Source organism: Cydia strobilella, chromosome 26 (genome assembly GCF_947568885.1).
Source record: "Cydia strobilella chromosome 26, ilCydStro3.1, whole genome shotgun sequence".
In the NCBI taxonomy this organism is placed as follows: domain Eukaryota; kingdom Metazoa; phylum Arthropoda; class Insecta; order Lepidoptera; family Tortricidae; genus Cydia; species Cydia strobilella.
This window is the reverse complement of record NC_086066.1, coordinates 1,960,599-1,976,499: the sequence shown is the minus strand read 5'-3', so window position 1 is coordinate 1,976,499 and position 15,901 is coordinate 1,960,599. Positions and strand designations below refer to the sequence as shown.

At 36.7% G+C, this 15,901-nt stretch overlaps 2 protein-coding genes across 2 annotated transcripts in view; one reads left to right on the top strand and one right to left on the bottom strand.

Annotated features, from left to right (window-relative positions):
- The window catches only part of LOC134753146 (cytoplasmic aconitate hydratase-like), a 68,933-nt gene extending 58,692 nt beyond the window's left edge, over positions 1–10,241 (top strand). Inside the window, exons 20-22 of the mRNA XM_063688934.1 lie at positions 549–645; positions 5,227–5,412; positions 7,059–10,241. Coding sequence (XP_063545004.1) covers positions 549–645; positions 5,227–5,412; positions 7,059–7,169 — 394 coding nt within the window. The 3' untranslated portion in view covers positions 7,170–10,241. The remainder of the gene's footprint in view (positions 1–548; positions 646–5,226; positions 5,413–7,058) is intronic.
- Positions 10,242–11,672: 1,431 nt separating this feature from the next.
- LOC134753157 (zinc finger protein 62 homolog) overlaps positions 11,673–15,901 on the bottom strand; it is a 136,266-nt gene continuing 132,037 nt past the window's right edge. Inside the window, exons 14-17 of the mRNA XM_063688950.1 lie at positions 14,977–15,100; positions 13,349–13,474; positions 12,237–12,377; positions 11,673–11,862 (exon numbers count right to left, since the gene is read on the bottom strand). Of these exons, the coding sequence (XP_063545020.1) occupies positions 11,740–11,862; positions 12,237–12,377; positions 13,349–13,474; positions 14,977–15,100 (514 nt within the window). The 3' untranslated portion in view covers positions 11,673–11,739. The remainder of the gene's footprint in view (positions 11,863–12,236; positions 12,378–13,348; positions 13,475–14,976; positions 15,101–15,901) is intronic.

Sequence of the window (15,901 nt, the reverse complement as noted above, 5' to 3'; positions counted from 1 at the left end):
AGGGTTGGGGATTAGGTATGTATGTGACTGATGTTCTCTCAGGGTAAAAAATAATAGGGCCGAGATTTCCGTCCGACTTCGTTTTCCATGTAAAAAAAACTGGTTTTTTGTTTATTTTATTTTGTCACTCAGCCATTTCATTTATATAGTCTGTCATGCTATTTGCGTCACTAATAAAAAGCGTCAAATTGTTAAAATGTAGGCGCGAAGGGTTATCGTCCCATAGAAAATTTGAATCGCGCCTTTTTTATTGACAAAGTTGTTCGACAGACTATAGTTGTACACGTTACTTTTTTTAAAAATTTTGTTTATGTTTTTTTTACTCAAAATCACGAGCTCTTTCTTGCTCTATACTATAATAATAGAATAGAATAGAATAGAATGAGATTTTATTCGTAAGCACAAACAAACAATACATTACATAATACAAAGAAAACATAAAATAAGATCAAAGTGCCACGAAATGGCCTCATCTCAGCATGTTGACGTCCAGCACTGAAAACAACCTATTGTGTAACATTTACATAAACTAGTATTTAATTTGACAGATACGCGCAAGAGAAGGTGCCCCTGATCGCCATCGTGGGCAAGGACTACGGGTCGGGCTCCAGCCGCGACTGGGCCGCCAAGGGACCCTACCTATTGGTGAGGTCACTTTTATACACACTTACAAGGGCTTCGCATTAATATGGTCAGGGATACACTAGGACAGTGGTTCCTAACCTTTTTAGTACTGTGACCCCTTTGACTAACTAGGGAATTCGATTTTACCCCTCCTTCATAATCATTAATATTGTTTCTTATAGATAGGTACCCCCGTAAATGACAGTTTTACCCCCACGGGGGTAATTACCCCCAGGTTAGAAACCGCTGCACTAGGAGCTACAAGACCGCGGGCCAGGAACAGATTTCCATGACCAATCGCCTCCCGGGCGAAAACTCGGATGTATGATGAACCCTCGTGAACGTCAGCTGCCCCTCCGTTGGTGGGTTGAGGAATGGCAGCAAATAAATTCTATAAAAAAATTAGTCATCGCCTCTTGCTTGATACTTTGTAAGATGATAGTTTAGATGCAATTGTGAATAAACAAAATCGTCAGCCGATTGTATCGCTGTGGAAAGACCGTCAGCTGGTCACATGAATATGTAAAAAAAAAACTTTTCAGCCATCGGCGTCATCGCCTCCCGTTTGATACTTTGTCAGATGATAGTTTAGATGCTATTGTGAATAAACAAAATCGTCAGCCGGTTGTATCGCGGTGGAAAGACCGTGTTACGCGTTTCGGTGGCTGCCATTCCTCAACCCCCCAACGGAGCGGCAGCTGACGTTCGCGAGGGTTCATCATACATAGCCGTTAACCGCTATACGAGTTTTCGCCCGGAAGGCGATGACTAACGAAATTTGCGCCTGGCTCGCGGTCCATACATGCCCCGCGACATGGCGACAAGTTAAGGTGGTTCGACTAGGTTACCCAAAGCTTAAACCCCGCTAGATGGCGTCACTTTCGCAAATTTTCAGGTTTTATTTTTTTGTGGAATAGTGTTGGTATCTGTATACTTAAAAGTATGTTTAGCGCACTCTTTACATAAATATTGAACTATTATAATAAACATTGAATACTTCATTAGTGTAAAAAACACTTTTAAAGTCGACAGAGTGTTTCTGTCATGCTATTTCCTACTATTACTCACACATGCAAACAGTGTTTCCGTGATTGCTTGTAGTAGACAATTTCATGCAGTGTAAGTATGCTGCAATGCCGTTGCGGTATGTTCGTGGAAATACGTGCAAGAGGATTCGGGTTCGAGACTGGTACGTCAGGGGTACTTTTTTTTGTCCTTTTTGTGTTATCTTATGTTTCTTATACCTTTTATTCTTCGAATTCTTGTCCGATTCCGATATAACCGAAATATATATCAGTGATATCGGAAACGGCTCTAACGATTTCGATGAAATTTGCTGTAAGGGGTTCGATCTAGCTAGGTCTTATCTCTAGGAAAACGAGCATTTTTGAGTTTTTACTTATGTTTTCTTTTTCTCCCAGATATTCATTATTATTAATAAATTAGTTTATAACATTTTATAAAAATATGTGACGTTTTGAACTAAAAGGTACCACATTGTCGGTTGTCGATTAGGTTGATTTCATTTTGAAGCTTTATGGAAATATGACAACAATAAGTAGGTACCCGTTTGGTTGAAAACGCCACATATATTGAAAACCTGACTTTCACAAATCTCACCTCTTTGGGTTCTTCCAACTCAGAAAGGATGGAGAATACTGACGATTCTTAGTAGCACTAGCCCAAGGAAGTCCAGGTTTGTAAGTGTCAGGTATCAGTTTTTTTTTAAAGCGCTAAATATAGTTCTACAAGTAAAGCAATCCCTTACTGCCCAGCCTCTATAGTATTTTTCAAACTGGAAGGGTACGATGATAGATTTCATCTCCATACAATTTATAACCTAATAATGCCAAATGTTGCAAAATTATATTGAATTGAGATCTATCATCGTACCCTTGCAGTTTGAAATAGTTATTTACGATACAAGTGCGGAAAAGAGAAAATTCGAAACGAGTGGCGACAGATTAAAACACGACCGCAGAGTGTTTTAAATCGACACGAGTTGCGAATAACCTATTCGCACGTGTATCGTACAACGTTTTGCAGTACATATGGCCCTTTAAACTTTCGACATATGCATGAAAAGTGCTCTTTACGCACTAGGGCGAGAAAGTTGCACCATATGTACTGTAAAATACTTTTTAGTACATATGGTGCTACATATACGTTACCGCCCTAGTGCGGTAATTAGTACAATACGTGCATATGTCGAAAATGTAAAGGGCCATAATTATGTACTGTAAAACGTTGTACAATACACGTGCGAAAAGGTAATTCGCAACTCGTGTCGATTAAAACACTTCCTTCGGTCGTGTTTCAATTTATCGCCACTCGTTGCCAATTTCCTACTTTTCGTACTTGTATCGTAATGTACTAATAATAAAGTAGTAATTGTAAAATAAAATTAAAACTTTTTTTATATTTTTTTTTTGATTCAAGTAGGTACAGTGAGTAACAACATTGCATGGCCTTCTAATTATAACTATTATAGAAAACGGGATATTTATCATGTTTATTTATATTATTTATTTCTCGATATTTTGGCCGGTCTTGCAAGACCAGTCGTTGTGGAGATCCCTGGGGAGGCCTATGTCCAGCAGTGGATGTCTTGTTGGTGTAGATGGATTCACACAACAAATGAAATAACATTTTTTCATATTTGTTATCCGTAGTTGTCCCTGTACCTGAAAGAAAAATAATATCATGATAGCACAAAATCTCTAATGTTATAGGAAGAAAGATGAAGCAACAATATGGATTCTAATAAAGTTATCATTTACTTACCTAGTAATAATTGTGTTTTTCATTCATAGACAAAATTCCATAATTTTCATCCCCAGGAAATGTTTTATTTTACTTTATTGCAGTGAGGATGTCCTGATTTTTTCTGGCTAATGAAGGAAAACATTTTATTTCCAAGAATGCCTCTTCATTCTGCACAATACCTAAAAAAACCTAGAGTTAGTGACACATTGACTATTCGGCAACCAAAACAGTAATAATTACATTCTATAGGTATTGTTCACTGCTTATATCTACCATTACGGAAGAAGTGAGAATTATTTTGTGAAAAGATCGGCACGAGAAAATTACAATGTACAATGAAGGAATGAAACTGTACCTACCTTACGAAACTTCACCATCATGAATTCCGCTTCAATTGAGTCTGAATTTTTCTGGATTTTCGCGGACCAGAACACCGATGATTTTTGTAACTTGATTTAGACGTTGCTACATATATTATTATACTCTTTGCGTTGCTATCATTTTCAATTTATACAAACAAATTGATGTCACAATAAACATGACCCTATGTGTCAGTGTCAACACTGTCAAATAAAAATGCACTAAACATGACGGCACTGCAAATCCTGCCAGGTCGGCCAGGCAACGTCGCCAACGTCATAGAGTGGCAACGCCGCACGCAACGTATTTGTACACGAAATTTGTGACACACACATACGTAAAATTGATGAAAAAATTACGTTGATTTATGTATGATTTCTGTATGAAACAAAGTTTTTCTATTAATTTAGCAAACGAATATTCGAAAGTAGATAAATGAGCAAATATTTGTGTAGTAATAGTGTGTAGTGCCTTAATTAAAGCAGATTGAATTTTGTATGAAAATCGAACCACCGAAGAAAAGTCGAGAGATTTCGATTGACATATCTGGCGACATCTAGCGATATAAAAGTGCAGGTTATGTAATATAAATACCAAAAACCCAGAACATAAGCTTGTAAATCTACTTTCAATGGTTATTTGCAATTGCATAAAATAAATTTGTAAGAACGCAGCCTCTGTTATTGTACTCGAACGAGTGCAGAACCGGTCCGAACGGAGCGGCCGGCCGGCAGAACAATAGGATAAGGAAAAAATGTGTTAATATGCGCTCAGTGCAACGGTGTCGGATTGTTGTAATTTAAATAATAGATTACTTAAATTGAGCATGTTATGAACTTTCCTATGTTGTTGTTATATTTTATTATTGTATCAAATCTACTGCGGATGGTGTACCGAGACAAACCTTACTGGTTTAACGGTACTTTTGTAATTAAGTTGTATATTATGTGTATTTACCTGATTAAAAAAAAAAAAAAAATTGAGAACCTCTATAATTGAAACAAATTTCGATTTTCTTGTTTCGCGATAGACCCTCAGATTGTGGTAGTGGCGCCCCCTACGCAGAGTTTCGCGTAATATTCCCTATTGGTACGCCCTGCATAAATGGAAAACCTGGTTAATTGACACAAAATTGCCGTAAATAGGCTAGATGACAAATTTCACTTTAATCCAAATAGAGACTAACAATAATAGGAAACGCTTGATATAGTTATTTGTGCAACAAGAGAGGAAAGTTGGTTTTTCTTGCAAGTGTTTATTTTTAGAATCTTGAGCATAGCGAGGGACTCAAAAACACGAGATGTAAAATAAATTTGCTCTCGTGTTGCATACATAATTTTTCACCTCAGTAGTGAGAAAACAGTATGAAGTGGCAGATCAAGGCATTCACTAAATTAAGTGCGCTTTCCTCACTTCAGGGAGTGACGAAAGTAGGCTTGTTCTAGCTGCTGAGGTGAAAAAAATATTTTTGCGCAGGGCATCAAAGCGGTGATCGGTGAATCATTCGAGCGCATCCACCGCTCCAACCTGGTGGGCATGGGCATCATGCCGCTGCAGTTCCTGCCTGGGGACTCCGCCGACAGCCTCGGGCTCCAGGGGACAGAGCGCTACAGCCTCAAGGTGCCGAAAGACCTTGCTCCGGGACAGCACGTCACTGTGCAGGTAATAGTTTAACTTTTTATGTATTTCTTACAACATATACAGGATGTTTCTGACCACGGCTTAAAATTCAGGGCTCGATTCTACTCTCTAAACTGAGCTAATTTTATTATGGTACAGTCGCCATCAGATATATCGGAGCGGCCGAGATGGTCACAATATCTGAACACGCACTCTAACGCCTTGACAATAGAGGCGTGTTCAGATGTTTGTGAGAGCCTTGGCCGCTCCGATATATCTAATAGCGACTGTACCAACCCCGAAATCGCGAAAAAAAACTAGGCTTTTTCGTACATGTTGGCTGATCAGATGTCGACGTTTTCTATGGAAAAGCTAAAAAAAACTCGCGATATTAGGGTTGGTCCCATAATAAAAGTAGCTCAGTTTAGCGAGTAGAATCGAGCCCTGAATTTAAAGCCCTATGGTCAGTGACATACCGTATATACATATCACATTAATAAACTATAAAACTCCCGTGAGACTCAAACATATTAGATTATTTTAAACCGGGTCACTCACGTATTATTAAGTCGAATAGCTCGACATGTTTCGGTCCTCGTAAATTGGACCGAAACATGTCGAGTTATTCGACTTAATAATACGTGAGTGACCCGGTTTAAAATAATCTAACACATTAATAAAATCCTAATTAAAAAAAAAAAACGGACAAGCGCGAGTCGGACTCGCCCACCGAGGGTTCCGTACTTTTTAGTATTTGTTGTTATAGCGGCAACATAAATACATCATCTGTGAAAAAATTTAATTGTCTATAGACAGGTATCACGGTTGATGAGATACAGCCTGGTGACAGACAGACGGACAGAGGAGTCTTAGTAATAGGGTTCCGTTTTTACCCTTTGGGTACGGAACCCTAATAAAACGGGGTATAGTAGAATTGTACTAGCTGGGAATTTAATTCCCGATACAAACACAGTAACACATGACAACAACACGATAGTAACAAATAGTACAGTTTTGGGATTGGGGTAACAGATAATAAATAATCCATACTTAATATTATAAATTTAGATTTAGTTTTAATTCCATATTTAATAATACAACTTAAACAGTCGACATCATAGTTGCGCTTTGCTCCTTATTCTACAATAATAAGGTGTTCAAATGTGTCGGCTTTGTCGTTGACTTTGCTTTTAAATTATTCGCATGTGGTGTTTACCAGTAATTAGTTCTACATTTAGCATGTAATTAATGTTTGAATAGATGTAAGCCTCAATGTAATAACTGTCGGTGAACCTTAAAATAAAATAAAATAAAAATAAAAAAATAAATGCGAAAGTCTGTCTGTCTGTGTGTTACCTCTTCACGCTTAAACCGCTGAACCGATTTAGTTGAAATTTGGCATAGAGACTATGAGTCCCAGAGAAGGACATAGGATAGTTTTTATCCTGAAAATCATCCCTTAACAGGGTACAAAGCGGGGTGGAATTGAGATAATTAATGAAAAGCCTGATAATTTGTGTAAACAATTAAGCATATGCTCAAACTGAATGATGGCTATTAGACTTTATCCAGGCGCTATTCTTACTCTAGCTGCGGTTACTAAGCCCATGGAGACGAAGTCGCGGGCAAAAGCTAGTTCTAAATAAATCTCTCGCACTCACAGCCAGTAACACTCTGTTCTCTTGCAGATGGACAACGGAAAGTCTTTCCAGGTGATCGCGCGCTTCGACACGGAGGTGGACCTCATATACTTCCGCAATGGAGGCATCCTTAACTACATGATTAGAAAAATGCTGTAGGTTGATAAGCACATTGCATATATCGCAGTAGTATGGTTTTATTGCCTAAATAGTTACATATTGCATATGTCGCAGTAATATGTTTTTATACAGGAGGGGGTTCAAATTGTGTGTGCGTGTATGTATTCGGTGGTAAAAATGGAGACCTTATTTGTAATTAAAAATAAAAGAAAATCTTGTGTTAATACCGAAGTACTCGTGTTATATACAGGGTGGAAAAAACATATGGGCCCTGGAAGGAAAATGCCTTAAAACCTTATGTTAGTTCATTTTCCTTAAAGGAAACATTCTATTATTTTTAAAAATAATCAATTACTGCATTCAGACTTTTCATATTTTTTTTTTCAATTTAGCTTGAAGTGTAAAAATATTATGAGTACTAAATAATTGATTTTATAGATATTTTGTACGACAGACGAGTGTAAGACCTAATGTTTCATGGAGAAATGTTGTCATTAACATTAACTGTATCCACTAGTACCTATAATAAAATAGTGAATGTTTATTTTTTGGAATTTTTAGTCGGTTCGATTCCCAGGCGAGTAAAGCTAATTTAAAAAAAAAACTTTGAATGCAGCTTTGTGTCTCTTTAAAAATAAAATAATGTTTTCTTTAATTAAAATAAGCTTGAGGTTTTAAGGCACTTTCCCTCCAGGGCCCATAATTTTTTTCCACACTGTATACTAATTCCAATACTTATAAGATCTGGACAAAAGATTGAATATTTCTTTTGTGTACACTATCATACTACGAGTTTTCATTTAAGGTCAACCGGGATCAATCATTCATTCATTCATTTCTTGAATGCGGTACAATAAAGATGTAATAAAACAATTTTTGATCAGCACATCCCGCCTGAATAGGCATAGAAATAATAAGTATTACCTATAACTATGACTAGATTCTTATGACCTATCATGCAGCATGCAAAAACGATAAAGTTATGACATTATACTAAATTTAATAAATATGCGGCATATAGTCAAAAAATTCTTTCAGAGTAAAAATCATTTTGTACCAAAAAGTCCAACAAATATTTCCTAAATAGAGGCATATCGGATTCTCTTAAACTCTCAATTAATGTGTCTCTTATTCAATGTAACTATATTACCATTTCTCGAATAAGATTGGTCGGAACGCCCTCTATAATACGTTTTATTTCCAAATAGCTCTTGCTGTTATCACTAGATGACGGGAGCTCTTGTTTAAAAAAAAAACACAAATAGTCGCAATAACCCTCCAGCAAGCTCGGTTCTCCATACATGCTCTAAAAACTTAGTACATACAATAGGATAAGGTATATCTATATCTGTAATTAGTCTACGTAGCTTCAGATACCATAGTTAAAAAAATACAGCTTATTTAAGTTTTTCATACAAAACTTGTTTTTGCTCTATTTCGTTTGTTTTATAAACTGGAGATATATAAACTAATTACAGACCTAGATATAACTCATGTCATTGTATGTGCAAAGTTTCGTTACAATCCAACACGTAGTTTTAAAATGAGAGCGAAACTCCGTTTGTATGGGAAGGTGAAATTCGGCCGAGCTTGCTGCGGACACTTAACCCGGTTGACCTTACTTCATCTTCGTACCTGATTATAAAACAAGAATTCCTTTGAAATAGAATTTCTCAATAGGGAGCGTGCGCGTTGGAGGGTCTGCCATCTTATGGCCCGAATCGGAAACAGACACATGTACATACCATGTATATACTATCAAAGAGGATATAATAGGATAGAGCGGTACTGTCATAGTAAATTTTGTAGCCACAGTAAATTCACTGCCATCTATCGACACACGATTAAAACTAAAAATGAAGATGTATAAAAATACCATAAAATATATTTATATATGGATAAATTATTTTATTTATTTGCATTAATTTGTTTTATATGATTTTGACCCACGTTCTTTCACTGATATGCGTTAAAATTGTTAAATAACAAACGAAACCGTCAACGCCCTCTATCCGAGAGTAGGCCAAAGGTAGTGGCGCCATCTGATCGAGAATCAAATTTCGAAAGGCACGATTTTCCTTAGACTGTATCCATCTATTACGGAGTTATATCTATCTTTGATACTATCTACCGTTCTCGTACGTTTTCTTGTGCATAGGTAGGTACTGCCATCTTGTGGGCTACATCTGAAGCGTAAACTACACATTTACGCCTCGCGCCAAAAATCTGACGGCTCCTGTGCTGCCCCCTATAGTTCATGCACGCTCCCTATAGACTTTTTATTTTTTTCTTAATTCATTATTAACTATTATAACACAAAATATTGTGATGTTCTTATATAGTTATCAAAGAGTGAATATTTAATCGCTCGTAGCTAATGGGGTTGGCCGGTCGAAATAATTAGCAGATGGCGCCAGCATAGCTTGCCCTGTTAATCCCTAGAATTGTGTCAAATTTTTGTTTTTTTTTTAATGCCCTGGATGCCAGCCCTTTAAGCCAAATCTCATAGAAAAAGGGGTAAGCTATGGTGTAGAGGTAAATTTCATCACTTTTAAGACTAATTTTGTTTTTTTATTTTGTTTTGTTTTCTTAAAAAACTTTGATTTTAATTTGTTGCTATACAAAACGTTGTTAATGTTGTTTTATTATAATATTTATAATACTGCCAATATATTTTCTTATGTAGATAAGTGTATGTGAACGGTGTATAAGTAGTAAATGTAACACATTACCTATATATTTATCTTTAGTCTCAATACAAAGTTATTTCCTATAAACATATTGTTTTAATTTTGCCTTAACTGTGTAAACGGTGTAGTGTTTATATTTTCATACAATTGTTTTATACTCTGGCACACCCAGTTTGTCAGAAGAAAAAGGCGGCAAAAAAATTGTAGGCGCGTCGTTCTCCTATAGAAAATGTGTATTTCACGCCTTTTTCTATTGACAAACTGGGTGTAATTAGTATGTAGCAATACAATGGTTTGTGTAAATCTTAATATCATGGGCTTAAGGCTGGTTTTTATATTTTTTAATACTTTAATAATAGTTAATACTGGTAAGTAATAGGTATATTTTGTATTTTAATGGAATAAACAGTTATTTTATTAATTTATGTTTTCTTAATAGCCCCTATTTAGTTCCATAGTAAAGCAATCCCATCAAAAAGGCAATAGGTAGAGGTACCCTCGAAGGCAAAAATATCGATCCAGACCAATGGCTTAAAAATATGTGAACACGACTTTATTATTGTCTAAGGTGTAAGAGCGTACACATATTTTTGAAACTGGGAATGTATATATGTGACGTTTTCAACCAAAAGGTACCACATTGTCGCTTGTCGATAAGGTTGATTTCTAATTGAAGCTATATGGAAATAGCGCCTTACTGACAAGCGACAATAAGTACCCTTTTGGTTGAAAATGGCACATTGAACCGTAATCTGTAACCGTTCGTTGCGGTTTACGGTTCAATTTGTACTGGTTTGGTTAATTGCAATTAACGTTGGGCCAACACTGATATTTATGCCCTTGACTGTACCTAAGAAACGTCTTGAAAACAAAAAAGTTGTCAGATCTAGATGGGTCAAAATTTATTTTCGTTGTCTTGTTTTTGATGCCCAATAAATGTGACCGAGTGGAGTTTTCTGTATGGTGAAATACTATTTTTCTCATGTGAAATATATCATATCGGACTCGCGCTCGAAGGGTTCCATTACGCAAAAAACGGCCAAAAAAAACACGTTTGTTGTATGGGAGCCCCACTTAAATTTTATTTTGTTTAGTAATTGTTGTTATAGCGGCAACAGAAATACATCATCTGTGAAAATTTCAACTGTCTAGCTATCACGGTTCATGGAATACAGCCTGGTGACAGACAGACGGACAGACAGACAGCAGAGTCTTAGTAATAAGGTCCCATTTTTACCCTTTGGGTACGGAACCCTAAAAAGACAACTGAAAGAATTTTGATCCAGGTTCAAAATACTTGGCTGCCGTTTTAATTTTTTTAATTTAATAGTTATTTATTTAGCTTGATAAATAACTATTAAATTAAAAAAATTAAAACACTTACGCTATATGCAAATAAAAATCCTCAAATACCCCTCGCGTAATTAATGGACGCCTCCTTTTTTGCTGTTATTGCGATTGCGCAGACAAAGGTTTTTTCTATCGGTTTTTGTCGATTTCGCGTCGATATGTGGGGAGAGTCAGACCCTTACCAAAGATATATATAACGAATTGAATTTTTATTGTTATTAATAGGTACCAATTTTGTAAATTTTAATTTTATGTTTATTTTTATTATTTTGATGACATGTGTAAAACTGATTATGAGCCTTGCAGCTTGAAATAAATGTTTTTTTTTTTTTTTTATAACTGGACAAACAGACGCACGAGTGATCTTATAAGGATTCCGTTTTTCCTTTTGAGGTACGGAACCCTAAAAATCATGCATTTAAGGGTTAAAAACATTATTTACGTTTCGATTGGAATTTTCTATCTACGATTGTCATCTTGGCTAGGCACAGGTAAGTACAATAAAACACATACGTCTGCGAACACTGTATTTTCGCGGTACAATAAAACATACGCCTGCAAGCACTGTATTATCGCTTCCTTATCCTTCGTATGTTGAGATGCACGCCCTGCACGTGCTGCTTCAGATTAGACGTGTCCGTGAACGCTTTCTCGCAGATATGGCATTTGTGCCGACGGACGCCTAGGTGTGTCTGAAAAAAAAAAAAAAAGTTTTTTGTCCAAAATTTATTTTTTGATACAAGCTTTTATCGCTGACTGTACTTTTCTTTCAACAGGCAACTAATACTCATCGAGACGAATCTAACAAACCCAAGTAGGTTGAAGTACGCCACGTACCAGTTTGTCTCTAAAGTAAAGTATGGGACGTACATATGCTAAATGCAATAAAAAACTACTCGGCTTAATAGCGTGTAAATAAGTCAGTGCGTGAATACCTACCAGCTTGTGTCTAAAGTATGACACGTACCAGTTTGTAACTGAATTAATATGTGACACGTATCAGCTTGTGTCTAAAGTAAAGTATGCCACGTACCAGCATATGTCGAAAGTAAAATATGACACGTACCAGTTTGTGTCTGAACAGTCCGCTCAGCTTGCTGTACGTTTTCCCGCACAGACGGCACGAGTTGCGGCCCGGGGGCTTCTTGGCGGCCGGAGGGCGCAGCCCGAGGTGGATGAGGCCGTGTTGCTGGAGCAAGCCCGGCGACTGGAAAATAAAACATTTGTGAGAGATATTAAACAAAATATTTAAATCACTACGGTTTCACCCACTATTATTTTTAGTCGCTTTTTGAAATATGTCTCACGATAGTTCAATTTAGATATTAAACCTTTTGAACGCTTTATGTTTATGACAACAAAAACGTCTCTGTCACGCCAAGGTAACGGGTGCAAGCGATCGAATGTAAACTTTACTTGAAAGTGTGAAGGTTACTTTGACAGCGTCTGCCATAACCGCTATAGTAGTACTTAGCGCTGTGAGCACGACTAGTAACGACCACTTTAGGGGTTCTTGGCGTTCAAAGGGTTAAAACGAGTCACTCATGTTTTTTAACACCTTCGCTGACGCAATTAGTGTAACTCATAACTAAGCATACCGTGTGTGGGGTCTTTCGACCACATCTCGTAGTGTTCGTGTTAATATAAGTTGAAAATTGCTTGACATATTTCGCTCCATAACATGGAGGTTCAACATATATATTTTGATCATTTCGCTTGAACGAATTGATCACAATTTACAGAACTGAATGAACCCGAATGACGACTGCGGCCAAAACGAAAAAACACGTACATCTGCAATAGCTGTAAACACTCACCTTGAAAATCTTGCCGCACTGCAAGCACAGATAGTGCCGTCTCACCGTGAACCAGTATGGCGTAGCACGTGTTATAGTTCTGGTACATGCCTTGACAAACATACACCTGCGATAGCTGTAAACACTCACCTTGAAAGTCTTGCCGCACTGCTCGCACAGATAGTGCCGTCTCACCGCGAACCGGTGCGACGTATCTGGGTGTTCGCGAAGAAACACACTGACCTTGAAAGTCTTGCCGCACTACTCGCACAGATAGAGCCGTCTCACCGCGAACCGGTACGGCGTGTCGGGGTGTTCGCGAAGATAGTGATGGTACACGCCGTCTGACAAACATACACCTGCGATAGCTGTAAACACTTACCTTGAAAGTCTTGCCGCACTGCTCGCACAGATAGTGCCGTCTCACCGCGAACCGGTATGGCGTGTCGGGGTGTTCGCGAAGATAGTGCTGGTACACGCCATTTGGATGTGAAAACACTTCTGAACACTGCAACACAAAATTAATTTATAATAAAGAGTTTATTCATGTTATTCATTCATCACATTCTTTTTAAAGCAGAAAAAAAACGAGATTTTAAATTAAAGTGAAAAAATTAATAGGCCTCTATTGACAAGTTCAAATAGCAACTCTTCATTGCACACTGAAATATAAAATAATACAGAGAACACGGTGATATAAATAAGTTTTTTGGCAAAAAAAAAATGGTACAAGCTTTTATTGCTGACTGTACATTTCTTACAACTACTCATCGAGGCAATTCTAACAACCCCAATCACAATTAGGTTGCGTTGTTTTATCACAGTTCCTATGGCCACCTCCTGTCTCCATCATCAAATCAGCTCCATGGTACCATAATATTACATTGTCATCCGATTTACAGTATTTTTTTATTTTATTTTATTATTCAAATTAGTTACACAGCATTACAGTATTACTACCAAGGCACTGCGAACTACAAAACAAATAAAAATACAAAGATACAATACCCTACGAGAAAACACAAAAATTTAAGTATTTAAGATTTGGGCGACGACATAACAGCGTGGCTCCGTTGCGTCGTCTGGCTTGGTGTAGAATTCGGCAAGTTGCCTCGGAACCGCCGAAACACAACACCCTTCGGCCAGAAGTCCGCGCTAGCAATGGTGTCCTGCAGCGGCCGCGGTATACAAAATTTCAGCTCAAACGGAAATCAGGAAGTGCCAAGGAAGGCCAAATTTATCTTCCCACACTAACATACAGATACATACTAACAGGGCAAGTTAAATAAAAGATTGTAAAAAGGACTTAATTGCTATGCCATAGGGTATTTTCTAGCAGCGTTTTTCTCTAAAGGTCATCCGACATCCGATATCGCATCGGACGATGTGAGAGCGCTAACTATGAACATTACCAGTTTTAAGAAAAACTGTAACATACATAACATTAATACTAGAAATAAGCATAAGCTTGCAGTACCCTTCACTCGGCTCCATAAAATTAAAATATCATTCATGGGTAACTGTGTAAGATTTTATAATAAACTTCCAAATATCATCACTGAATTATCTGTTAATAAATTTAAAAAATATGTAAAACGTAAACTTATCTCTAAAGCCTATTATAGCACTACATGAATGATGAAACACCGTGGGATTGTGATTGAAAATAATTAATTATTTATTATTGTGTTAATAATGATGAAATTGATAATTCAATGAATACCTATATTAGGTAATCTGTATTTTTTGACATTTAGATTTTTATTCTAGAAAGTTTCTAGACTAGTATTTTTTATACAATTTTGGTGTTTGACGATCCTTTTGTGAATTCTTATTATTAAGTTTGACATATCTATAATAATTCAATGTTTTTAAGAATAATAATAACTGCATCAATAAATTGCTCTGATATTTAGATTAAGGTAATATTTAAAAGTTGACAATTTAAAAGTGCTTGTTTGTATTTAAAATTGAATAAATGCATTTTTATTTTGATTTTTTTAGACTGACCTCGTCACACTTGATGGTCCGTCTCGGCGCGTCTTTCCGTACATACTTCCTCTCCTTATAGTGCGTGTGCTTTTCCATTTCCTCCGCACTTTCGAACTGCTCGCCGCACTTTCGGCAGCCTAATCTACAAAAAAAAAAACATATACCGGTCTGGCCTAGTGGCCTACCCTGCTTGCGAAGCCGATGGTCCTGGATTCGAATCCCGGTAAGGGCATTTATTTGTGTGAGGAGCACAGATATTTGTTCCTGAGTCATGGGTGTTTTCTATGTATTTAAGTATTTATATATTATATAGGTATATATCGTTAGACTTATATTGACCAGGATATAGACCGTGATTCACGGTGTCACGGTGTATGTGCAATTTTGGTGTTTGACGACCCTTTTGTGAAATTCTTATTATTAAGTTTGACATATCTATAATAATTCAATGTTAACTTAACTAACTTAGCGGTAACACTCACGTGTTTTTAGTCACTCGCGCGACATGTGAGTGTAACCGCTAAGTTAGTTAAGTTAATACTCGTATGTCTCACGATAGTTTAAATTCGATTAATTCAATGTTTTTAAGAATAATAATAACTGCATCAATAAATTGCTCTGATATTTAGATTAAGGTAATATTTGTAAAACTTGACAATTTAAAAGTGCTTGTTGCTAGGCCTATTTGAATAAAAAATATTTTGACTTTGACTTTGACTATATCCCGGTCAATATAAGTCTAGTGAAACTAACCGTGAATCATTCTAAACTATATATATCGTTGTCTGAGTACCCATAACACAAGCCTCTTTGGGTTTGGGGTAGGACTTGGTCACTCTGTGTAAGAATGTCCTATTATATTTATTTATTATTTATATATTTGAGTCAAAACACTAGTTTTTAACCCACAGGTATGACGCTTACGGTTAACCCCTTACTGCAT